This window comes from Dermatophagoides pteronyssinus, unplaced genomic scaffold, assembly GCF_027571235.1.
Source record: "Dermatophagoides pteronyssinus isolate colony J.1.1.1.1 unplaced genomic scaffold, Derpt_VIB-CSIC_2022.12 sq0011, whole genome shotgun sequence".
In the NCBI taxonomy this organism is placed as follows: domain Eukaryota; kingdom Metazoa; phylum Arthropoda; class Arachnida; order Sarcoptiformes; family Pyroglyphidae; genus Dermatophagoides; species Dermatophagoides pteronyssinus.
The window spans coordinates 597,988-624,108 of NW_027461535.1; the positions used below are offsets into that span (position 1 = coordinate 597,988).

At 29.2% G+C, this 26,121-nt stretch overlaps 8 protein-coding genes and 1 long non-coding RNA gene across 11 annotated transcripts; 7 read left to right on the plus strand and 2 right to left on the minus strand.

Moving 5' to 3' along the window:
* The first annotated feature begins 32 nt into the window (after nt 1-32).
* On the plus strand, nt 33-2,591 carry Ir100a (Ionotropic receptor 100a). The gene is made up of 4 exons (XM_075821603.1): nt 33-903; nt 1,030-1,797; nt 1,872-2,375; nt 2,583-2,591. The coding sequence occupies exons 1-4, from the start codon at nt 829-831 to the stop codon at nt 2,589-2,591; spliced, it is 1,356 nt and encodes a 451-aa protein (XP_075677718.1). The 5' UTR covers nt 33-828.
* On the plus strand, nt 2,433-4,314 carry LOC113788482 (uncharacterized). Of its 2 annotated transcripts, XM_075821501.1 has the most exons (4): nt 2,433-2,834; nt 2,913-2,961; nt 3,034-3,611; nt 3,682-4,314. In XM_075821501.1, the coding sequence occupies exons 1-4, from the start codon at nt 2,766-2,768 to the stop codon at nt 4,312-4,314; spliced, it is 1,329 nt and encodes a 442-aa protein (XP_075677616.1). In that variant the 5' UTR covers nt 2,433-2,765. The 2 variants fall into 2 exon arrangements, with proteins under 2 accessions (XP_075677616.1, XP_075677615.1); XM_075821500.1 differs by having other exon boundaries at nt 2,913-3,611.
* A 95-nt stretch (nt 4,315-4,409) lies between these two features.
* LOC113788469 (uncharacterized) lies at nt 4,410-6,118 on the plus strand. Its single transcript, XM_027337921.2, has 3 exons — nt 4,410-4,546; nt 4,626-4,841; nt 4,910-6,118. Exons 1-3 carry the CDS (start codon nt 4,517-4,519, stop codon nt 6,059-6,061), a joined length of 1,398 nt encoding a protein of 465 aa, XP_027193722.2. The 5' UTR covers nt 4,410-4,516; the 3' UTR covers nt 6,062-6,118.
* Nucleotides 5,717-7,770, minus strand: LOC113788468 (uncharacterized). The gene has a single exon (XM_027337920.2). The coding sequence runs from the start codon at nt 7,620-7,622 to the stop codon at nt 6,159-6,161; it is 1,464 nt and encodes a 487-aa protein (XP_027193721.2). The 5' UTR covers nt 7,623-7,770; the 3' UTR covers nt 5,717-6,158.
* A 144-nt stretch (nt 7,771-7,914) lies between these two features.
* Nucleotides 7,915-10,293, plus strand: LOC113788467 (putative acyl-CoA synthetase YngI). Its single transcript, XM_027337919.2, has 6 exons — nt 7,915-8,309; nt 8,374-8,684; nt 8,748-9,351; nt 9,408-9,815; nt 9,898-10,017; nt 10,102-10,293. Exons 1-6 carry the CDS (start codon nt 7,977-7,979, stop codon nt 10,276-10,278), a joined length of 1,953 nt encoding a protein of 650 aa, XP_027193720.2. The 5' UTR covers nt 7,915-7,976; the 3' UTR covers nt 10,279-10,293.
* A 354-nt stretch (nt 10,294-10,647) lies between these two features.
* LOC113788479 (uncharacterized) lies at nt 10,648-11,165 on the plus strand. Its single transcript, XM_027337933.2, has 2 exons — nt 10,648-10,803; nt 10,878-11,165. The coding sequence occupies exons 1-2, from the start codon at nt 10,648-10,650 to the stop codon at nt 11,025-11,027; spliced, it is 306 nt and encodes a 101-aa protein (XP_027193734.2). The 3' UTR covers nt 11,028-11,165.
* Nucleotides 11,166-12,876: 1,711 nt separating this feature from the next.
* Nucleotides 12,877-15,598, plus strand: LOC113788475 (putative lipid scramblase CLPTM1). Its single transcript, XM_027337930.2, has 5 exons — nt 12,877-13,234; nt 13,302-14,333; nt 14,400-14,686; nt 14,759-14,894; nt 14,964-15,598. Exons 1-5 carry the CDS (start codon nt 13,171-13,173, stop codon nt 15,377-15,379), a joined length of 1,935 nt encoding a protein of 644 aa, XP_027193731.2. The 5' UTR covers nt 12,877-13,170; the 3' UTR covers nt 15,380-15,598.
* Nucleotides 15,599-16,066: 468 nt separating this feature from the next.
* Nucleotides 16,067-19,489, minus strand: LOC113788483 (uncharacterized). Its single transcript, XM_075821631.1, has 4 exons — nt 18,919-19,489; nt 18,504-18,858; nt 18,277-18,393; nt 16,067-18,200 (listed from the first exon to the last, which is right to left on the minus strand). The coding sequence occupies exons 2-4, from the start codon at nt 18,783-18,785 to the stop codon at nt 16,317-16,319; spliced, it is 2,283 nt and encodes a 760-aa protein (XP_075677746.1). The 5' UTR covers nt 18,786-18,858; nt 18,919-19,489; the 3' UTR covers nt 16,067-16,316.
* A 317-nt stretch (nt 19,490-19,806) lies between these two features.
* Nucleotides 19,807-22,107, plus strand: LOC142645438 (uncharacterized). Of its 2 annotated transcripts, none has more exons than XR_012846566.1 (3): nt 19,807-20,225; nt 20,355-21,613; nt 21,781-22,107. It is a non-coding gene; the product is annotated as an uncharacterized LOC142645438 (long non-coding RNA). The 2 variants fall into 2 exon arrangements; XR_012846567.1 differs by having other exon boundaries at nt 21,784-22,107.
* Nucleotides 22,108-26,121: the final 4,014 nt, after the last annotated feature.

The following is a 26,121-nucleotide window of genomic DNA, read 5'->3' on the forward strand; positions in this document are numbered from 1 at the left end:
ACATGAATGTCAACAACAACAACAACATGATGATGATGATGACTCGATTCGGATGCTATATTTCTAAACTGTATATGTTGTTGTTTTGGCAACATTCTCATTAGTTTTTTCATTTTCTTCTTCTGTATATTTGAAAGCATATTGGATGTTTTTGTTCATTTCGTATAGTTTGATTCGTTTGATATGTGGAACATTCTTCTTCTTGTTTTTCTATGCTTGATTCCATTCTATCATTGTCGGCTGTATTCTTTTGGTGGTTCTCGGATAACAATATTCTTTGCCACTAGATCCAGTCATTTTGTTTATATAGAATTCACATATGCAAAAAAAATTGAAAATTGCACGGGGATAAAAATTCTGTAAAATTCTTGAAATCATACAGTAGTTGATTATTCAATCAATCAATCAATCAATTGATTGATTGGCAGAAAAGAAAAAAGATTTTTTTCTTCAATTTACAATATTGACGTTGTTGACGTTGATGATAATGTTGATGATGATTATTACAGGGTGTTTCGACAATTCAAGGAATTAATTTCCAAAACAAACCAGAAAAAAAATTCGGGATACATTATTACCTTATCCTTATAATAAAAAAAGAAAATAAATAATTCGTTTTTTTGAGCCCAGACAAAATGATTGATAAATCGATATCATTGATTTCTTTCTTGGTTTCTGGTTTCTGATTTTTTGATTCTTGTTGATTATTTTTATTTTTTTCTTTTTTTGTTGACATTGATTTTTCATTTCACAAATCTTCGATACAGTCTTTGTTTGAAATAACGACTAAAACAACAAACAAACAAACAACAACAACAACGATAAAAAATGAACAATAATAACCAACCGATTGATCTAAATCTTGATTTGAATGGTCAAACATTTCAGATTGGCTATACGATTGTAATGATAAAGTTTCTAGTTTTTTTTTGATTTGAAAAAAATTTAACAAAAAATTCAAAATTTTAAAAATCTTAAAAAATTTAAAAAATTAAAAAATTTTCTTACTTTTTTCTTTCCATCACACAGCATCCACCATATACAAAAATTAATCACAAAACCAATCAATTACAATTAAAATATGGTGCCGATATGTTATTACTACAAGAACTTTCCAAATATTATAATTTTACAATGAATTTCATTCATTTACAAGGTGAAACATATCATCAAAAATTATTAAATGGTTTAAATCGTGGTTATAATAAAAATATCAGCTTGGATATTATGATTGGTGGTTTTCATTTGACTGAAGAACGTTCAAAACATTTTAGTTATTCATATCCATATTTTATTGATCATACAACAATAATGACTCGTCAACCGGAACGTATTTATCATCAAGCCGAACAATTTTTCGAACCATTCGATCAATATATATGGTTGATGATTTGTTTTTTATTCGGTTTCATTGTCGTTTTTGATCGATTATCATCGGTTTTATTGGTTGTTGATAATAACAATAATGGCAATGGTCATCGACGAATATCATCATCATCATCATCAACATCGTCGTCGTCGTCCATCAATGATTTACCTTGGATTTGGATACAAATATTATTACGACAACCGGTTAAAAATTTACATTACTTACGTTCATCATCATTATTAATAACAAATATTTGGTTATTATTTGCATTTATAATAACAAGTTCATATGCTGGTTGTTTATTATCATTAATATCGATACCAAAAATGAATATTATTGATTCATTAGAAGAATTAGCTCGTCATTGTCGTAGCAATACCATAACGGTTTTAATCGAACGTAATACAACATCGATGAGAATAATTGAGGTTTGTCCTGTTCACGTATAACATGATTTCCGATCTATTTTAACCGAATGAATTTTTTGTTTGGATCAAAATAGAAACTCAAAGATCGACCAATTTTTAATGATATTTATAAACGAATTCAACCAATTGATCATCAGTCGGAAGCATTTTCATTGATATTGGATGAAAATATAGATAGTAAACAACAATATGCATTCATACAACATCGTACAATGTTAAAAATAATACAATTTCGTTATGGTATTGATCGATTATATTTGGCTGAATCAAAGAAAAAAAGTTCCGTTTATATGGGTCTTTCCTGTATGATATTACGATTATCATGGCCATATATTGAACAATTTAATCAATTATCGATACGTTTATTTAGTTCAGGTTTTTATCAACTTTGGTTAGATGATGAATATCGTTATGAACAAATGAAATATTTTACAAGAAATCCATTTCATCAACAACAACAACAAAATTCGAAAACAATCGATAGTATCGATAAAATTTTTTCATCATCATCATCATCGAAGCATTCGAATTCGAATTCAAATTCAAATGATCAATTTGAAAGTATTGCATTTTCACATGTTATCATTATATTTTATTTATATTTTTCATCAATTTTTATTTCAATTTCAATTTTTCTGATTGAATTGATTTATTTTGAATTGATTTTAACTAAATCAAATAAATGTCATCCGAATTGAATGAATAATAATAAAAATTCTTTATTGAAATAATTGTTACTTTTACAATCTTCAAATCTTTTATATATGTGAAATGGGCGGTATTAGACAAGATAATTACCGTGATCGAAAAAAAATATGATAACATTGATTGACAAATCGATTGATTCACCGACAACAAACAAAAACAAAACTTCAGATCTTGTGATCCACTTTGGTATTACATTTGTTTGTTTGATTGATTTGTTTCCGAAACAAAACAAAATGAAAAAAAAATGACAGAAACATTCAATGAACAACAAGGTAATGGGCACCATGAATAATTTGGCCAACATTGAATTGAGTGTTGGTTATACAAATGTAAGTTTTTTGCTTTGTTTTTTTCGGTTGTATAAATTGATTAATCAATTTTTTTTCTTCCTTTGTTTCTTCGAACAGCATCCACCGTTTGTTGGTCTCGATGAATACGGTATTCATATGGCAAAAGGTGCTGATTTTTTTCATATAAATGAATTAAGTCGACAATTAAATTTTACCTGTCGTATGATATATTTGACAGAAAATTGGCATAAACATTTAGCTCAAAATCAAAATCTAGTTGATATTATAATCGGTGGTTTTCATCTGAATTATGAACGTTTTCAAATATATGATTATGTTTATCCATATTTTATTGATCAAACATCAATTATGACACAAATATCAACGAAATCAAAATATAATGCCGATCAATTACTTAATCAATTTGATAATTCAATTTGGTTGGCAATTGTAATTTGTTTAATTTGTTTACCATTATTCGCTATAATCATATCATATTTGAATCCAAATCCAAATAATGATTCAAAACAACGTTCAATTCTTGATTCATGTTCCATTTGGTTTTATATTCTATTTCGACAAAATGTATTGAATCGATTGAAACAGGAACAATCCCGTTCATTAACCATTGTTTCAATTATATGGATATTTGTTACATTTTTATTAACAACATTTTATGCTGATTATCTATTATCAATGATTAGTATACCACGTGTTCGTCATATTAATTCATTACGACGATTATCACAACATTGTCGACAAAATAATATGATTGTTTTGATGGAAAACAATACGACTGCAATGAAAATTGTAAAGGTAACTTTTTTGATGATTTAATTTGAACGATTTTCATCATTCAAATTTATATTTCATTATCATTCATCAGACGATGGCCAACGATACATTATTTGCACCAATTGTTGCTCATCTAAAAATTGTTAATCATCAAAACGAAGCTATTGATTTGTTATTACAACAACAACAATATGAATCAACAAATAATCAAAAATATGCATTCATACAGCATCGTACAATGTTAAAAATAATTCAAAACAATTATGGTGATCGTTTATATTTATCTAAATATAATAGTAAAAGATCATCATCAATTTATATGGGTCTTACTTGTTTTCTTTTGAAACAAAAATTTCCATATTTAAAACAATTCAATCGTATTACATTTTATCTATTTAGTTCGGGAATTTATCAACAATGGTTAAATAATGAATTTCGTTATTCTAAAATTGATTCTTCTTTATCGGAAAAATTTTCAACAAATAATTATTATTATGATGATAATCAACAATCAACTTCTGATGATGATGATGAAGATGGCAGCAGTAGTATCAATAATGAAAATAATCCAAATGTCGATCATCAAAATAATAATAATTTCCGTAGTCTAACATTATCACAGATAATGATTTGTTTTCATTTATATTTAATGGCATTATTCATTGACATAATGGTTATAATTTTAGAATTTTTATGGTTTTCATATACCACCACTAGACAATAATTATTATTTATTGTCTTTTTTTTCTTCTTCTTCTTTCAAAATCTATTATTATTATTCTGTATATTGGGCCAATCAATTTTTTCTCTTTGGAATCGATTCGTTCATAAGACAAAAAATGTACATTATCAACAAACCAAAAAAAGAAAAAGACGATTCATTTGAACAATAGTCGTTTGTTATAATTCAATGATCAAACATCATCATGCAACATTTTCTAGTTGGATATACAAATGTAATGTTCAAAAAATGAATTTAATCAAATTAATGTATTTTCTTTTCTTTTTCCTTTCTCTCTTTCTTAAACTTTCTAGCATCCACCATTCGTTCGGCCACATCTTGAAAATAAACAAAATGATATTTGGATTGTTCGTGGTGGTGCTGATTATCATTTGATCAATGTATTAAGTCGTAAATATAATTTTACCTATGAATTTATTTATATGCATAATCAATATGAATTACTTATGAATGATTTTGATCATAATACTATTGATCCATCAATACGTCTTAGTTTGAATGATAATAAGGTGATAGTGATTAGTGATAATAATCAAAAACTAATGAAAAATTTTGTTGACCAAATTCCTTAAATTAGACAATCGATATTGGTATCGGTGGTTGGACATTAACATATGAAAGATCACAAAATGTTGAACATCTTTATCCATATCTAGTGGAACAAACATCAATAATGACTGCTGTACCAGAATATCATCAACCAAATCCTAGACAATTATTCGAACCATTTGATTCATTTATATGGTTGGGTGTTTTCGGTTCACTTATTCTATTCTTTTTATTGGGTCGTTTTGGTCAATGTTTTAAAAAATCAAATTCAAATCTACAAAATTTTAATTTATTCTGGATACAGGTACAGGTTTTATTTCGACAACCAGTTCATCAAATATGGTTTCGTGAACCACATGAAACAAATGATCGTTTATTAATATTATCAATTTGGATGTTTATCGTTATGATATTAAGTAGTGCATATGGTGGTTGTTTATTTTCAATAATGACAATACCACATCATAATAATATCGATACAATCGATGAATTGGTTGAACAATGTAATCAAAATCGTATAATAGTATTGGTTGAAAATGGTACAGCATCAATGATTGAAATTCAAACAAGTCAACGATCATTGATGACCATTCTAAATAAACATTTACAAGTTGTACAATATCAACTTTGGGCAGCTGAAATGATATTGAATGCAAGTATGGAAAATGATAATGGTAATGATCATCATAATCAACGATATGCATTCATTCAACAATATACAATGCTGAAACATTTACAAATGATATATGGTCGACATCGTTTATATCTACCGAAATCAAATAATGATCATTCATCATTAATCAAAACATTAAATGTAATATTATTACGAAAATCATTTCCATTAGCAAGAGAATTTGATAAAATTAATTCACGTTTATTCAATGCTGGTTTATATCAATTATGGTTGGAAAGAGAATTTCTGCAAAACAAATCCATAAGTCAATCGATTGTTGATTCAGTTTCATTGGATAATAATAATAATAGTACTGAAAATTCTGAAATAGAAGAAAAAGAAAAATCTTATGAAATAACAGGTGAAACATATACAAATGAATATTATCATAATCGTCGTATTCAAACATTAAGTTTGGAACAATTAACCATTTTCTTTTATCTATATCTATGTTTAATATTTGTTTGTTTGTTAATATTTTTTGTTGAATGTATTTGGTTATTGTAATTCTAGTTTTAAATCATCAAATTTCAGGTACATAAATTTTGTACATTATTTTCCAAAGAAATAAAAAAAAATCAATCGATTCGATTCGTTTCGAAGGTTAGACAATTGATTTTTTGTTGTTGCTGTTGTTTTGTTTGAATCGTTCGATAATTTCTTCCAAACGTTTACAACATTTAGATTTACTATCTTCTTGTTGAATTCTTTGACTAATAATTTTCATTTTCTTGTTTAATCGATCATCATTGAGCATTTGATCGATCAAATTGATAAGTTGATTATCATCAAAATTGAATGGATCAATTGATCGGCCAAGTTGTTTTTCTTCCACACGACGTGCATTCAGAAATTGATCATAAAATAATGGCATTATTAAACATGGTATACCATATTCGAATGTTTCACATAATGAATTATTACCACCATGTATAATGGCTAAATCAATATTCAGTTTAGAAAATAACCAAATTTGTGGTAGATATGATTGTCCGAACATATTTGAATCAAGTTTTAATTGATCATTAACCATACCAGTTGATATTAGATAAGTATGTTTGGTTTTCGATAAAATCCCGATTAAACGTTGCATTAATTCGAGGTTACAAGAACCCATTGAACCTAATGATAAATAGATTAATTTACCCGAACAATTTTGTTGTTGTTTTTCGGTTATCTTTTCCAATAATAATCGTTGTTGCTCGTCATTATCATCCGAAAATTTCGAATGACGACAAAATGAATCAACACGACAATAATGTTCGTTCGATATATCGATACAATCGATATAATCCAATTCTCGAGGATATTGATAAAGATTTAGATATGGTGATTGAATAAAAAATCGATATTTTTTCATCCATCCATTATTATTATCATTATCAGCTGAAGGATCTGGATATGATAATTTTCGACATAATCTGGATTGTGCTTGCCGTACTAAACTATAATAACATTCATCCAATATTGAACGAAATTCTTGCCAACATTTTGGTTGCTGATCATCGCCATCGTGGTTGACATTTTTCAATGTATGAAAATCAGATAGAAATGGTGGCAAACGATCTGAATCAAATAAACCGATTGGATTACTACAGAATAGATAAATCCATGGACAATTTGGCCAATAAAGAATCGCCGGTGGAATAACTTCACCATCATAGATAATTAAATCCGGATGGATTTGTTCCAGATAATTTTTCAATTGTCCATCCAATTGTTCAAGCGGTTCTTCGAATGTTGTTCTAACCAGATTTACTTGTTTGATTCGCCTTACTTTTTCCAATGGTGTTAAATCAGTTACAAAACCAAATTCACGAATTTTTTCAATCAAATATTCAAGACTTTTTTTGTTGTCATTATTCTGAGCCGCCGTTGTTGTTGACGTTGCCAATTTCAATTCCAATAAATCTTGTTCATCAAAACCATTGGATAAAAATCTGGGGAAAAATTCTTTTCGTAAACAAAAATACGTTCGATGACCATGTTGACGTAATGATTGTGCTAAACCAATACATGCATTTTGTGGTCCAACAAAATCATTTGCCATAAATATTATGATTGCCATTATAACTCGTGTGGTGGACGTTTTTCGAATCGTTTTCAAACATTCGATTCGCCTGCGATACTAAACTGACGATACGCATCTGACCAAAAAAATTTTGTTTTTTTACTCAAAAAAGAAAATGATAAATTCAAATTGATGCAAACGAAAAACTTTATCAAACAAAGCCTATTTCTAAAGAAATTAACAAACATCAAAAGTACACATAACGCTTATCACGATAAATATTGAATTACTAACGATATTGATGATTAGCGTGATTGATTGATTGATTCGAATAATCAGTCAAATCGATGATTTATTTAAACTAGAAAAAAAATTGTACAGTGCATTTGTATTTTGTTGTGGGAGAAAATCATGCTGAAATTCATCAATAATTTGGCTAAAAATGGCCATAATTATCTGGCCAATCATTATCGTAGATCGAATCATGTGATCAATTTATTTGGACATCGACAACAACAACAACAACAATATCGATATATCGTATCAGGAATATTGAATGATTTAAATGATCCAAACAAAAGTTATGTACATGGACAACCACCATCAACAAATTCACAGATATTCAGTCCATTAACAATTGGACAATTATTAAAAAGAACAGTTAAAATTGTTGATCCAAATCATATTGGTTTTATTGTTGAACATCAAAATATTGAAAAAACTTATCAACAATTTGATCAGGATGTAAGTTTTTCTTCAAATCAAAATCATTAATTTACCTCTTTCTGTTCACCTGTTTCGACCTTAGGTTGATCGTTTAGCTGAATCATTACGTTCGATTGGTTGTGGTTTAGGTTCAGTGGTTGGTTTATTGGCAATAAATTGTTATGAATGGTTATTGGTACAATTTGCTACAGCAAAATTAGGTTCAATAATGGTTGCCATAAATCCAGCTTACAAAGAACATGAATTATTAAATGCATTTCGTTTGGTTGGTATTGAAACATTGATTATGAATCAACAGTTTCGTTCATCAAATTATGGTAAAATAATGGAAAATATTGCGCCGGGTATTTTTGCTTCGGCTAAAAATGGTTCGGCCAGTGTTTATTCCGATCAGTTGAGTTTCTTAATTGAATGGATTTTCGTCGAAATTTACTAATCATTTTTTCCCCCTTCCAGATTACCACAATTGAAAAATCTAATCGTTATCGATCAAATTGATGAAGAAGAAATAATTCCGTCGAATGTTTGTCGTTTTTCGCAATTAATGTCAACAACAAAACAACCACAACAACAACAACAATCATCAGTCAACGAAGATGAAACCGAATTTGATGATGTAATCAATGTACAATTTACATCCGGCACAACCGGTCTACCAAAAGGTTCAATGTTAACACATTTTAACATTGTACAAAATGGACAATTCATTGCACCGATTTTGTTTGAAAAATTTTCCGAACAACCAAAAATTTGTATACCAAATCCATTATATCATGCATTTGGTTGTGTTGTTGGTACCGTTGCTTCAATATTTGTACAAGGTACAATCATATTACCCGGTCCGATATTCAATGTTGATTCAACTTTGAAATCAATTGAGAAATTTGGTTGTAATTATCTTTATGGTACACCAACAATGTGGTTAGATTTATTACAACATTCGAAATTTAATCCGGATAATTTAAAAACATTGAAACGTGGTATTATGTCCGGTGCACCTTGTCCACCGAATTTATTACGTAAAATTCATGAAACATTACCTTCATTGGAACATATTTTGGTGAGTTTTTCCTAACCTGATTGATGAAATTCATCAAATTTTTTCACCCATCAAAGATTCCATATGGTTCGACTGAAACAGGACCGGTTGCAACTTGTACAAGAATCAATGATAATGATCAGCATAAAATCAATTCCGTTGGAAAACCAATACCATATGTTGAAATAAAAGTAGTGGATATTAAAACAAAACGTTCAGTACGACGAGGTGAACATGGTGAAATTTTGGTTCGTTCACATGGTACTTTCCCAGGTTATATTAATCAACCAGATAAAACTAATGAAGTTATTGATAAGAATTTTTGGTATCATACTGGTGATGTTGGATATCTGGACAGCGATGGTTATCTTCATATTAATGGCCGAATTAAAGAAATGATTATTCGTGGTGGTGAAAATATTTATCCAAAAGAAGTTGAAGAATTAATTATGGAATTAACAAATGATTCGATTGAAGATGTTCATGTAAGTTTCTTATCAGTGATGGTTGATGTCCATGTTTTTAATGACAAAAAAACTTTGTTTTTTTTCCTTGAATCAAAAATAGGTGATTGGAATACCGGATAATCGTCTTGGTGAAGAAATGGTTGCATTCATCAAATTACGATCAAAACAAAATGAAACAAAATATGATGAAAAATCATTGAAAGATTTTCTTCGTACAAAAGTTTGTTTTACTTTTTGATTTTTACTTTTTTGATTTTTAATTTTTGATTTTTCCATTCAATTTTTTCTTTTCTTAAAAATCCAGATGAGCCATTTTAAAGTACCAAAACATATACATTTTGTTGAAGATTTTCCACGTACACCTACAGGTAAAATAAGAAAATTGGATCTTAAACAAATGGCTATCAAAATGTTTGTCGCTTCTACAGCTGCTGATTATAACAAAAATAATTACAAAATTTTTTTCTACAAAAATTTTTAATCAATTTTAAATTTTTTTTTATCAAATTTTTAAAATTTTAAAATCTACAAAAAAAAAATCGAACAATAAAATCATTTCGAACAACCAAAAAAAAAAAAAAAAACATTCGAACAAAAAAACGTTCCAAACATGACGTGGCAGCGTTTTCCGATTTTCTAAAATTTTTTTTTTCTAAAAGTTTTGATTTCGAAATTTTGTCATTTTCTCAAGTGTGGTTTTTTGTTTTGTTGTTGCCATTGGTACCTATATAAATAGCGACATTTTTTCCATTTGGTTTTACATTTTTAGAGAGTGACTATCAACATCATTTGTTTGTAAGTTGAATTGATTTGGCCACTGCGATTTGAAATCGGATTAAGAAAATAAACAATGCCTAATTATCGAAATAATGGTGGAGGAGGTGGTGGTCGACGTGGTGGTGGTGGCGGCGGCGGCGGTGGTGGTGGTGGTGGTGGTGGCCGTGGTAATTATCATCAACCACGAACAACTCGTGTTGATGTAACTTTGCAACGTGAAAGTCAATATGTAAGTCTAATGTTGAAAATATTTTCGAAAAAACTCAATCCCTTTCCATTTTCAATTTTTTTTTTAAAAAAAAGATTTCACCAAATGGAAATCAATATTCGGAAACCCGAACATTACAGGCAAGTGCTCGTGTACCACAATCTGAAGCTAGGCTTATTTTACAAGATCCAAGTCGTGTATTAACAAATGATAATACACAATTCAAACAATTACGTTATAATTAACAAGAGAGAAAAAACATTTCCAATGTTGATGTTTATACGATTCGGTTCTGTTTTCTGTTTGTTTTATTCATTCATTCATTCATCATCATCATTTGCATTGGAAATATAATCAAAATAATAATAATAATAGAATATAAACATTTGTGTTTTTTTCAATCAATCAATACCTTGATCAAGAATAGTTTCCAGAAATTCTGGAAGAGAACAATTATAAGTAAATTCAGCCATATTTGATTTGTCATCGTTATCATCATCATCATTATGGTCGTTTTCAGCTAAAGCAAAAGATTGTTCATTATCATCATCTGCTGTAGCTGCTGATTCTTGATTCTGTTGTTGGCGTTGTTGGTATTCAAGTAATTTACGTTCTTTCTCTTTTTTCCGTCTTAATCTGGCCAATTCATTTCGTCGATCCAAACGCATTCGACGTTTATTTTCAATAGTTTGTTGTTGTTGTTGGTCGATATCGTTTCCTTGTTCAATTTCTTTCAATTTTTTCCGTCTCAATCTGGCCAATTCATTATTAATAGATTGTTCTTGTTGAAGTTCTTTTTTACGTTTTCTTCTCAATCTGGCCAATTCATTTCGTCGATCCATACGCATTCGACGTATAGTTTCAATAGATTGTTGTTGTTGTTGTTGGTCGATATCGTTTCCTTGTTCTCTTTCTTTCAATTCTTTCCGTCTCAGTCTGGCCAATTCATTTCGTCGATCCATACGCATACGACGTTCATTTTTAATCGATTGTTGTTCTTGACGTTCTTTTTTACGTTTTCTTCTCAATCTGGCCAATTCATTTCGTCGATCCAAACGCATACGACGTAAAGTTTCACTTTCATTCGATTGTTTTGATTGAATAGATTCATCTTCGCCATTATTATCAACCGCAATTGATTCGACGTCGTTGGCTTCAGCCACATTGGTTGTTTCAGCCACATTGGTTGTTTCAGCCACATTGGTTGATATTTGCTGCTGTTTTTTTGGTTTTTGTTGTTGTTGTTCGATTCTGTTCAGATTTCGAAGTATTTTCAATCTTTGCCTTCTTAATTTGGTCAATTTATTTTTATGATCCAAACGTTTACGACGATCTGTTTCATTTTCTAATTGATATTTTAATTTTGTACGAATTTCTGATGGATATGGTCGTGGCATTTTTCTTCTTTAAAACATAAATCAATTATCTTGGTCGACAACAAAAAGAAACAGAAAAATCACAGAACTTGATAGGAATCCAAACCAACCAAAAAAAAAAAAAAAAATACTTGGTTTTCAATATTCAACCATGTTTGTTTCGATTTTCTTTTCGATGAAAATGGTTTTCTTTTTCTCTTGTTGACCGTTGGAAAAGATTTTTGTTTCTGAAAACAATTTCATCATCACCATCAACATTATATAAACACACGAATGGAGCATAGAAGTGTTGTTGTCAGCAGCAGCAAAATGTGTTAGGACTCGAAGCTTGCATAGAAATGTGTTGGAAAAAAAGTTACCTTAAAACACATTGTTCCGCTTAAATTTCGCTTCAAAGGGATAATATGAACGTGTGCATGCGTCAAGAGAGAGAGAGCAAATTTACAGGAAATCGAATTGAAGATTGATGAAATCAAAAGAAAAAGTTTCCAAGAAAACAACAATTCATTCCAATTTCATTTAATCATGGCCAAAGTCACAATTGTACCATATACAACAATACTAGTACGTTTTTCGGCAAAATGAATGGACGGAAGAAAACAAAACATAACATTGTGACTACATCGTTATTCAAAGGGCTCAATTAAAAAATGAAACACACCCACCCACACAATTACACCGCAAAAAAAATTTTAGAATTCAATCGATCGCATGTTTTGATTGAAAATTGAAAGTGGAAAAAAATTCTTTTTAAATTTTAATTAAATAATTTTTTTTATAAAAGAATTTATAAAAAATTTGATTTTTCCAAAACACAATTTACAAATGATCGATTGATTGAAAGTGGTAGTTTGGTTTTTCGGTTTTATTATTTAAAAAATATAAAATATGTGTGTAAATAAAAAGTAAAAACTTTCTTCTTCTTCTTTGCTTCTTTTGTTTGCTACTCAAATTTCAGTCAACAATTTTTCATTTCCTTAATTCCATATTCCGAATTTGTTTTCAAAAGAATATGTCCGATTCTGATGTTATTCAAGCATCCGGTGCTATTGAACCACCGTTAGTCGGAAATAATGGTAAGTTTGAATTTTGGATTTTGGGATTTTGGATTTTGATTCGAATATTTCGAATATTAAATTTCAGATCAACAACAACAACAACAACAACAACAACCACAAACATGGTCAACGATTAAAAATTTAGTAATGCGTGCATTATTTTTTTATTTTATTATGTCAATGTTTCGTAAATCACCAACAAAAACACCAACAACAACCGATTCAATTAATAATGGTAATGATAATTTACCAATAATTGGTTCAAATCTTTATCCAAATGGTACACATATGGATCTTTTTCTATATATTAATGAAGATCGATATGGTCCGGATTTTGATGATTCTAGTCAATTAGTTTGGTTTAAATCGGATATTATTTATGGTGATTGGACCGGTGGTCCTACCGGTAATGGTGAATATTTCGAAGAAGTCAATGTAAAATTATCGAAAAATGTTCAAAATAATGGTACATTATGGTTGCATATATTTATCGTACCGAATGGTGCAAATCCAAATCCACAGGATAAAAAAAATTATAATCCAATGTATACGATACAAAAAACTAAACAACTAAATCGTTATAAAAAACGTTCGTATAAAAAAACGCACAATCTATTGACCGGACAAACTGCCGCAACTGAAGAGGAAAAAGCTAAAATTAAACAAAATATTCGTCATGAAATCTTGTCGCATTGGCATCCAAATCTTACCATCAATGTTATTGATGATCATACACCATGGACACGTGGTCAGGTACCAGCACCATTACAAGAATATATTGAATTTGAACCGATAAGTGGAAAATATTATCCAATTATTTATCTAAATGATTATTGGAATTTAATGCGTGATTATCAACCGATTAATGAAACAGTCACCAATATTACTTTTCGTTTTACATATCAACCATTATCATTATTTAAATGGCAAATGTATACAGCACAATCTATGCGTAATAAATGGACATCCATTATGGGACATGATACTAATGAACAAGATGATGATGAACAAGATATATTGAAAGAAACTTTTCTAGAAACATCACCAATATTACTTGGTTTAACTGTTATTGTTTCGATAACACATTCAATATTTGAATTTCTTGCATTCAAAAATGGTAAGGTTTTTTTATCTTCGATTCTAATAATGACCATCCATTTATTTTTTTGTTTCTTCGGTTTAGATATACAATTTTGGCGTAATCGTCGTTCATTGGAAGGTCTTTCAGTTCGTTCGGTATTCTTCAATGTATTTCAATCATTAATCGTATTACTTTATGTATGCGATAATGATACAAATTTTATGATTCGTATTAGCGTTTTGATCGGTTTGGTTATTGAACTGTGGAAGATAAAAAAAGTTGTAGATTTTGAAAGGGTTGGTGAGGAAAAATATTTTGGTCTAATACCTAAATATCGTATTACGGATAAAGGATCTTATGTTGAATCATCAACCAAACAATATGATATGGTAAGTGGAATATTCTGGTGGTAGCGAACGTGTTAATAATATTTTTTTTTCCACATTTTACACACAAAATAGCTTGCATTCAAATATCTATCATGGATTCTGTTTCCATTATTTGTCGGTTATGTTATTTATTCATTAATCTATAATGAACATAAAGGATGGTATTCATTTGTATTGAATATGATTTATGGATTTTTACTTACATTCGGTAAATAATTAGATTTTTTTTTTGAAATTTATAATTTTTTAAATTCGTTTTTCGTTGTTTTCGGTTAAGGTTTTATAATGATGACACCACAATTGTTTATAAATTATAAACTAAAATCCGTTGCTCATCTACCATGGCGAATGTTAACATATAAATTTTTAAATACATTTATTGATGATATATTTGCATTTGTTATAAAAATGCCAACAATGTATCGTTTAGGTTGTTTTCGTGATGATATTATATTTCTTATATATGTTTATCAACGATGGATTTATCGTGTTGATCAAAGTCGTATTAATGAATTTGGTGTTAGTGGTGAAGAATTGGCTCAATCTGAACAACAACAGCAGCAACCACAACAGCAACTACAACAACCAACAATATCCGAAGCTATCGAACAAAATGGTAATGTTCAATCCGGTGGTGATACCAATAAAGTCGATGATGAAGATGCGGATTCCGAATCCAAAAAAGATAAATGATCCTTGATAAACTAACTAACCAACCAACCAAACATTTCAAATGTCCAATATATAAAAGTCGAGTCGTAATTTTCAATTTGTTTGTCAAATTTTCCCATCTCTCTCTCTCTCTCTCTCTCTCTCTCTCTTAGAGTGATAATTAAAATTGTAAAAGTTTTTTTTCAATTAAAAAAATTGAATTTTTTATTTGTGAAAATTAAAAAAATTTAAAAAAAATGACATCCATTTGAATTTGTAAATTCAAAAATACAAAAACATTATGGTTATTAGAAATGAATGATGGTAATTGAAGAAAGTGAATGAAAAAAAAATCAACAAAAATTTTCAGTTATTATTATTATTAAAAAACAAATCATCAAAGAGACTGGCGATCGGCAAAACACAAAACATTCGAATCTTTTAGTGGGGAAAAAAATATTGGATAGTTTTTTGGTGAGTGAGTGATGTGTGTGTGTAAGATTGAAAGAAAATTGTCGATTTTTTTTAGCCAAGGTGTTTTTTGTTTGTTTGAGCATCAATATTCGTGTGATTAAAAAAAAGTAAATGTTGATTTTGAAGATATTTTTTGTTTGGTCAACTAAATTAAATTAAATTTGAATGGTGTGTTTGATGATGGTGGTGGTAGTTGTTTTGGTCGGTAGTAGAATGCGATCAAATGTTTTCTTTTGCCATAATCATATTCGAGGATTTGTTTCATTTTTTTTTTATAAATGGCCATCGTGGACAGTTCAAACCAAGGAAATTTGAAAAATTAGTCAACTGCCATTGTAATTAGCCATTTTTTTCGTTGGAGATTAGAAGGTGGGTAAAAATACAAAGGAAATAAGTAAAACTTGAATTTTGATCACAATATATATCAAGTTTGGTTACTTGGTTGATTTATTTTCTTTGATTGATTGGATAATCGATAATGATGATGAATAATAAATTGTTAATTCTAAGCCAAAGGCATTGATTCATCTGATCGACTGGTATTATTTGCATTATTTGTATTAAGATTAATATTACGAATATTTGTATTACGAACATGACGAAATCTTGGTCGAATTTGAAAATTATAAGTTAAACGATCACGAATTGGTCGTATATTCCATCGTTGTCCATTATTATTATTATTATTATTACTTTGATGATGTCCAATACCAATAGGACGACGATTACGAATACGATTAGTATGAATATTTCTACTTCCAACAGCAGAAGCAGTAGAAGCAGCAGCAGCAATAGCTTGACGTTGTCGATTAATTTCTTCATATCTTGCACGAATTCTACCAGTAATACTTAAATCATGAACATCATCACTATTATTATCATCATCATCATCATCATCATCATCAAGAATAATAATCGATTGATCAATGTCCATTGAATCATCATTGCCATTATCTTCTTCTTCTTCTTGTTGATTATCATCGTTATCATTACCATCATCGTTATCATCATCACTAGTATCATGAAAATTTCCATCATTATTATCATTATTATTATTGAATAAACCATTCAAAAATTGTTGAAAACTAATTGATGATGTCATTTGATTTGTTGCTGCCACTGGTGCTGCTGTTGCTGGTGTTAATGATGGTAAATTATCAACTTCATCAAATGATTCATCATTATCATCATCACCATCATCATCATTATCTTCTTCATCATCATCATCAACATAGATATAAAGATTACCATTATTTGTTGTCGATTCTTCATCTTCATCATCATCATCATCATCTCCACCTTCATTTTCATCTTCGTAGATAACACCCAAGTCTTCAACATTATCATTATCATTATGATTACCATGTCCAAGTAATGATATTTCATCATCACTTTCAATAAGAATTTCATTATTCGAATCATTATTATTATTATTTGTTGGTTGTCGTTGAAAATCGGCAAAATTTAAAAATGTAACCAATGTATCACGTAATGTTAAATCCAAACCTTCTAATATTTCATTAATTTCCAAATAAGAATCATCATCATCATTATTTTCATTATTAGTAAATTCATCAATACGTGATTCCAGTGTTTGTTTTCTTTCTTTCAATTCTTCTTCCGTAAGATAATGTTCCAATATATAACGAATTAATGATTCAAATTGTATTGATTTTGTCATCCGAAAGAATTTCTTACGACAAATTGGACAATGTTGTTTACCACGTTGTTTCCAATTATCAATACAATTAAAACAAAATGTATGTTCACAATTCAATAATGTTGGTTCATTCATTATATCCAAACAAATTGAACAGGATATTTCATTCAAAAAACCAGTTTTCAATGAATCAGGTAATTTTAATGATTCACTTTTCTGTAATATTTGTCTATCGATTGTTGTTAATCTTGCCGTCATTATATCCAATTGATATTTTTTATATTTAATTTCCGATAATAAACGTTTTCTTATACGATTCAATTCCAGTTTACCATTTGTTAATTGTGTTTTAAATGATTGAATTGATTGTTGAACACCGTTACGTTTTGATTCAATATCATCATTCTTATCCTTATTCTTATTAAGATTATTTTTACAATTTAAATCATCATTATCATTACGTGGCTGTGTTGATAGACTTGTAATATCAATACCACCCAATAAAAATGATAATTGAACAGGTGCGGATGATTGTTGCTGTTTTTGTTGTAATTTTGTTGACAATATTGTTGTTGAATTTTTTTGCATCAACATAAATTGTTCATAATTTTCAACAAACACATAACGAAATGTTGAATTTGATAATGGACCAAATGTTACTAAACAATTATCAATTAAACGTATTGGTCGACAAACTTTTATACCATTTACAAATACACCATTTGTGCTCTAAATGAGAGAGAGAAAAAGATAAATTTAAAAAAATCAGCAAAAATAAACATTGAAAAAATGCATTCAAACTTACATTCAAATTTATTATATACCAAAATGAATCTTTATAAACAATTCTTGCATGACGACGTGAAATTTCTATAGATGTTATCTGAAAATCTGATTGATTATCACGGCCAATTGTTAATTGCTAAATCAAGAAGAAGGGAAAGGGGAATGGGGAGAGGAAAAAAAACATTGTGGAGATTAGAAAACAAGGAAATCCAAGCGAATTTGATTCGAATTGAATTGAATAATTACACTTTTAGTCAATATCATTGTATTGAAACAATTATGTTCAGATTTAGTTATAATACGAACTAAACCGGCAGCTATTGGTACTTCTTTTTTTTCTTGTGATTGTAATTGTAACAATAATGTTTGATCGAAATCTTGTTGTTGTTGAATTTGTTGTTGTTCGGCGGAAAGTTGTTGCAGTTGTTGTTGTCCAGCCGATACATTATTAGATGCTGGATGATGGCGATACAGATATGATGGAACGTTCACATTGATCTGAAGATTATTTCTTGGATTTTCATTCATTTTTTTCTTTCCCGGAAATTTTTCGAAAAAATGTATCACGTGATTTGATGGATTGAGGCGATGAGGAAATTTTCTGAACGAAGAAAGAACGAAAATTGATGAATTTTATGTTTTTCGGACACCAAAAACTTACATTTACACAGCAAAAGAATGAATCAATTTGATGATGATGCCATTTCTGGTTTGTCAAAATTCACAATAAATAATAAGAGGAGAAATTTACAGATCAAAAATCAATCAAAAGTTTGATTTGATTTTTAGCATCGGGAAAACGAGTCGTTTTGAACAGAGGAAAACAAAAAAATGACCAGATTTAGTTGCAGGTAGTTGTTGTTTGTTGTCGTTGAATCATCGAAAGAAACGTTATTCTTATTTCAAAAAATTTCAATAAAACGTTTTGAAAACGTGCGTTTCATCAGAATGATTTTTCGTTCGTTCGTTTCGTTCGATCAATAAAACGTTAACCAAAAAAAACGTTAAAACATCCAGAACAGTGGAAAAAATCAGTTTTTTTAACACACAAAAAACCAAAACCAAAATCAATTTGCCATTATCAATCTTTTGACGATGATTTTGATGATGAGAGCTGATTTCTCGAGATTTTTTTTTTCAAAAGTAAATGTAAAAAAGAATGCGAGTAAAAAAAGAAGAAAAACCACTCAGTGTATGTGTGTGTGTCTTGTGTGTGAAGCTTAAACGGAAACAATATATAGACAAGTGTCGACACCTAGCTGTTTTTGTTGAAAAAATTTTTTTGTCGTTTTTTTGGCTCGTTCGTTCGTTGAATGACTGTGTGTGGAATGTGGCGCCACTGCTGTAATCACTGTATGTGTATAATTGTTCGATATGCTGCTATCATTTTGCCACTATGTCCGTGTGGGTGGTGGTGGTGAGCGGCATGGGCGGCAGTGGCTGGTGGTGGTGGTGGTTGATGTCACCACCACCACCACAACCAGAAAAGAGATATGCTCAATTCGAACGTTTAGTTTTTTTACGTCATTCGTTACGTTTCATTTCTGTTTTTCGATTTTTTCCGATTATTGCATCATCTTCTTGATCATCATCAAAACGATAATGATAATGTTGATGAAATCAAATTTATTTACGTTTGGCCTACGATTACAATGGAAAACGGGATAAACGTTTTATTAACGTATTTTTTTGTTGTAAATGGTGGTAATCCCTAATGGTATTCGCCTAAAACTAAAAAAAAAAAAAAAAAAGAATCTGTTTACAAAAACTCACATATGCATGGGGAAAAAAATTGAAAAATTTTTTTGTTTCTTTTCTTTCGTTTCGATAACGTTTCTAATTATCGAAATTATTTAGAAAAACCGTTTGTCTGACGAATTTTTTCAGAAAAAAAATGCCATCAACGTTTGAACCGGGAAACAGAAAAAACAAACAAACAGAAATTCACTGTATTTCGAATGAATCCAGGTACACACCCCTTCTTCCTGTTTTGATTTTTTAAAAAAAAAACATTCGAAATTTCGAATATTTTTCGAATATTCGAAGTTCTTTATAAAAGTTTGGTTTGACTAAATAACGTTTGTTTTTTTTTTAAAGTTTTTGAATTTTCTTCAATCAAAAACGATTGTCTGTAACGATTTTTCGAAAATGTTCAATTGTTGGATCCAATTGATAGATGGATGGAAAAGGTAATATTTTCCACTTGGGGGTAATATAATCGATTGTTTAGAACGCCGTTTATCGTATTTTGTATAAAATTAGAAAAACGAATATTTTGATCAAATAATAAAACATTTAATTTAATAATTAATAATAAACTGGAAATTAATTTTTTAAAAAACATTTTTTATTATTTCTAGAAATTAAATTTTACAAAAAAAAAAAATTACAAAAACAAAAAATCCAGTGGCTTTTGGCATGATTGATCCTTACTTCGTGGTGGAATCCACGATGAAAAATCATTCGCTTTTTCAAAAATATTCAAGCCTCGATCTTTCATTTATAACAGTGATTTTGGTTTCATTCGTTTATAAAACATTATAAAAACAAAACGTATGTTTTATCATCTTTTTTTTTGAAAATATAATATCTGTGCCGAATGATCAAGATATTTGTTATTCTCATCAACAATTTGGTCAAGTTTTTTTTTTTTAAATGGCGAATATAATTTTTTTTAAATAAAGCAAAAGCTTTTTTATTTAAAAATGTTAAATCAATGAAACTTGATCCTTTATGATGGTAACAATTATTTTCATGAATTCATATTTTTTCAACCACCATGTCTAATAATTTTCGTAAACCACGTTCGCGAATCTTTTATTGTTTCAAACAATATGGTGCGCATTAAAGTCACCACTAATAATGTGATGGTGAGAATTGAAGTCACTTGCAATTTCCTTTATCAAAATAAAAAAACACAATTTTAAAGGTTAAGGGTTTTTTTCTTGAAACAACAGGTAAGGTCTGCACGTGTTGAGCGACAGCCATCGAATGAATTGTAATTTGTTTCATGTATGTGTGTGTGACAAATCCTATAGGGCAGAGCTGGCCAAACTGCGGCTCGCGAGCCGCATGTGGCTCGCGAGCCACACTTCTATAATTCAAAAATCGAGGGTGAGGAGGGTGAGCTTGGCCACCCCTGCTATAGGGGATAGCACATGGCGGAAAAGGATGAGCAAAGAGGAAAACATGCTGCAACATGTTCGAAAAATACTCATTTCAAGTGTAACTGTGGTGTACTGGTGTTTATGAATTGTGGTGGTGGTGGTTGAAGGATTTTCCGATTCCAAAAAAAAAAAAAATCTATTTTGACAAACTAAAGACAATGCCTGTTGTAATAGACAAAATATGAAAAGGTTTGTGTTTGTTTGTTTAATTGTTAACATTGCTTTGCATTCTTACACCATTGTTTTTATCATCTCCCCACTATGTTTTTTTTTTTTTTTTTTTTTGAATCAATTAATCGGTTTCAAAACGAACCTGCCAAAAATCCTGCTAAAATATAAATCAATGAAAAAAAAAGAAGTTCAGAATGAACATTCAGTAATTTTTGCTTTTTTTCAACCATTTTGATCAAATTTTGAAGAAATATGGACAAATCGCGATTAGATCAACGATTGCAGATAAATTTGATATTACGGCATATCGATTACCATTATTATTTGACCAGAAAGCAACGTAAATTTGCCGAAACTCTTGGTTCCACTTTTTTGGGCACTTAATCACTGACCATCCGATATACATCGTTGTTTTTTCAAACAAACATTTTCGAAATTCGCGTATTTGCATCATTTAATCAAATAAAGTGTAGAATAAAAGAAAATCGAGAGATTTTGGAGATTCAAAAAAAAAATTTGCTCAAAAAATGTTTTTTTTAAATTTTTTTATTATAGAAAATTAAATTTTACAAAAACAAAAATTTACAAAAAAAAAAAAATTTACAAAATTAAACATTTTATAAAAACAAAAACGTATGGTGATTTATCTTTTTTTTGGAAAATATAATAGTTGAATAGTATGATCAAGATATTCATTATTCTCAACCATTTGGTCAAGTTTTCTTTTTTATTTTTTAAATGAACCATATACGCATTTTTATTTAAAAATGTAAGATCGATGTAACACTCGATTCTTTATGACCATATGTCTAATAATTTTCGTAAACCAATCTTTGAATCTTTTATTGTTCCAAACAATATATTTGTATGGTGGCAATTGAAATCACCACTAATAATCGTGATTTCAATATTAGTGATGCTTTTGTCACTTTTAAATTGAATTCCTGTATCCAAAATCAATTGGAAAAGGATTTTTTTTATTTGTTGAAACAACAGGTAAGGTCCGCACATGTTGAGCGACAGCCATCGAATGAATTGTAATTTGTTCAATGTATGTGTGAGTGTGTTTGTGATAAATCCTATAGGGGATAGCACATGGCGGAAAAAGGATGAGCAAAGAGGAAAACATGCTGCAACGGTTCGAAAAAAATACTCATTTCAAGTGTAACTGTGGTGTACTGGTGTTTATGAATTGGTGGTGGTGGTTGAAGGATTTTCCGATTCCAAAAAAAAAAAAAAAAAATCTATTTTGACAAACTAAAGACAATGCCTGCTGTTGTAATAGACATTTTTGTTCAAAAAAGGAAAAAAAAAAACTTGACTATCGTTATCAATTTGAACTGAAGTTTATCAGTTGCCCATGTTTGAAAGAGTAACACACGATTTCGCTGCAGAAATCGCTGTTCATTGTCCGTCCACCAGAGAACTTAATTATCATCATTAATGTAATCATTGACACTATTGTAGAGGATTTGATAAATTGGACGACATTAACATTCCAACCCAGACGGAGACGGAATCCCGGTATTCCCGGATGGCAATTCAACAAGCACCACCGATGTGAGAATTGAGAATTGAGAGTCTCATCGATGTTTTTTTTTTCTTAAAAAATAAAAAAATTTATAATTTTAAAAATTTTATAAAAAAAACTTTTTTTTTATTATAGAAATTAAAGAAATTTTACAAAAAAAAAAAATTTACAAAAATTTTACAAAAACAAAAATCCGGGTTTTTTTTAAAAAAAGATTGTTTCGATGCGCTTCGACATAGTTGTTGTTTTTTTGGAAATAATACGCCAATATCTTTGGTAATATCTGGTATATGTTGTATGGTCCAGATATTTGCTATTTTCATCCATTTGGTCAAGTTTTTTTTTAAATGAAGCATATATGCTTTTTTATTTTAAAATGGTTAGATCAATAAAACTTGACCTTTTTTTCTTAATGATTAATAGCCAATTTTATTAATATGATATGCACTTTGCTTTGAAGGCACTTTTGTGTTTTTAGGCACAAAATGTTTTTTATAATGATGGTTTTTTTTGCGTGGTGATAATTTTCCATCATTTCGAATAATCAATTTGAAACATGAAAAATTTGACAATATGGAACAAATTTCGTAATTAGCATCGTATAATGGATGTGTAAAATTACAAACAATGAAAAAATTTCACGAAATGCAGTGTTAACCAAACCAAATTCAAAATCACGAATGAGAAATTAATGGGAAAATTTTTTGTAGTTTTTATATCGGTTTTTCGTTCTTTCGAAAATGCTCAAGTCTACTGGTGTACTGGTGTTTATGAATTGGTGGTGGTTGAAGGATTTTCCGATTCCAAAAATAAAAAATTCTATTTTGACAAACTAAAGACAATGCCTGTTGTAATAGACATTTTTGTTAACAAAAAGGAACTATCGTTACACACATTCATGTATGTGTGTGTGTATACCGATGTTAAAATAGCCAAAAATCATGTTCGAATGATGATGATAACATTCGAATATTCGAATGTTCGAATTTTCGAACATTTCTGAGTTTTGTTTTTCTTCAATGCTTACCTGCATGCATGCATGTGCGTTTTTGTAAAACATTTTCCTATTTCTAACCGTATTATCGTTACATGGTGGCAGAATTGAATTGAGATTTGAACTTATCAGCAGATTTTAAAAAAGTCTATTCCTAACTCACATGCTGAAAAACTGGCAAGTTTTTGTTATTTCCAAAACAATTATTGACGCAATCAAAAGACGAACAGAAATCGAAAATCACCGAACATCGACTTACCACCGCCATTTATTGCGTAAATCAATTTTGAAGAAATCTCATCAATCCAAATGTATTGGCCATATTTGAACAATTGATTCAATTTCACATCCAGAATTAATAAATCAACAATCAATCAACGTGATCTTCATTTTCAGCGATATTGCAAAAAAGAAATGATACAAATGATTATAATTGATGATTATGTGGCAAATTAAGAATTGAAATTTCCATAGACGATTTTTTTCTCACAATTTTGCTTTACAAAATGACGAAAATATTTTTACTTGGGTTATTTAACATGTCCGAACTTACTCTGTACGTAATTTCAAGAAAGAGTTAAAAAGGGACGAAATTCATATATTCCTTATTTGGTTCAACAAAAAACAAGTTTGATCTGTGATAATTTATCACAAAACGAAATATTGGGATTCCCAATGGGATTCGAAAGAAGCAACGCTTTTGTCGAGAATGCTTAGCAAGAAGTAAAAGCTTTACAAAAAAAAACTTACCTAAAAAAATGGACAATTCCCTGGTTCAACAACTGTCAACTGACGAAATTAACGAAATTATCTGGTAACAAAATATTGCACCACCAGACATCTTCCATGATATCTTTGGTAAGATAATAATCATCATTAACTCAGAATCGATTTACGATATAAGAAACGAATCAATTGATTCATCATGTATATATTACACAAGAAAAACATGAACATTTGAAAAATTTGATAAAATTTTTTTATTAAAATAATTTTTTTTTAAAATAAATGATCCAATAGCTCAATAGGGCATTTCAGTTTAAATTTAGCATCTTAATTGCGGTTTCTTGTTGTTGATTAATTGACATTGTTGATCAATTTTTTTTTTGAAATGAAATCATACGATTAGAACCATTTAGCCAGGATTTTTTGGACAACAATGCTGATGATTAAACATTCGATTTTCCAAAAGGAATGTAAAAATAATTTTATGCAACAAATAAAGACTTGATCAACTTCAATAATATTTTTTGATGAAACAATAAGAAAAAGTCTGTTTTCAATTAATTTGATGTAGATTGTCGGTATGTGATTCCTTATCTTTTTTGAAAAAATGTGTTCAAAAAGGAGAAGCATCGATTCGAAGGTAGATTCAAATTCAGTTAACATCAAAGATTGCAACTCTCCAATGGATCTATAACTTGGTAATTTTGTTATTAACGAAGAATTTCGGCAAATGGATCGCTTGAAATTTTTTTGGCATTTTGTTTGATCAATACGAAGAAGCATAGATTCGAAGATTATTCAAATTATAATCAAAATTAAACTCTAACGATCGATAACTTGATTTTCATGAATTATTTTGACAAATTGATTGTTTAAAACTTTTACATTTAGTCAATAATTTAAACATTTATAATGATTACGGTGTTGAATTTGCCAAATAATACATAATCCTAAAAATTTCGATAAAGATTAAATTTCTTCTGGGAAAAGTGATAGAACCAAAGAATAATAAATCATCGTTTGACTTTGCTGGAAAAACATTGCTTTTTTATGATAAAGCTGATAAATAGGGTATATACAGGTTTGTTTTTTTGGTACATTTTTTTGTGAGGATACCAGTATGCCACTGATGGCGTTTTCCGGATTGGCAAACATCTCTTTTGTTTTGGACACTTGCTTAATTTTTTCGTTGACCAACTTGATTTTTCTAAAACTACTATTTGTTTGTTTGAATGGTTTTTCATTTCGAATTGATTCACCAAACAAAAAATAAAA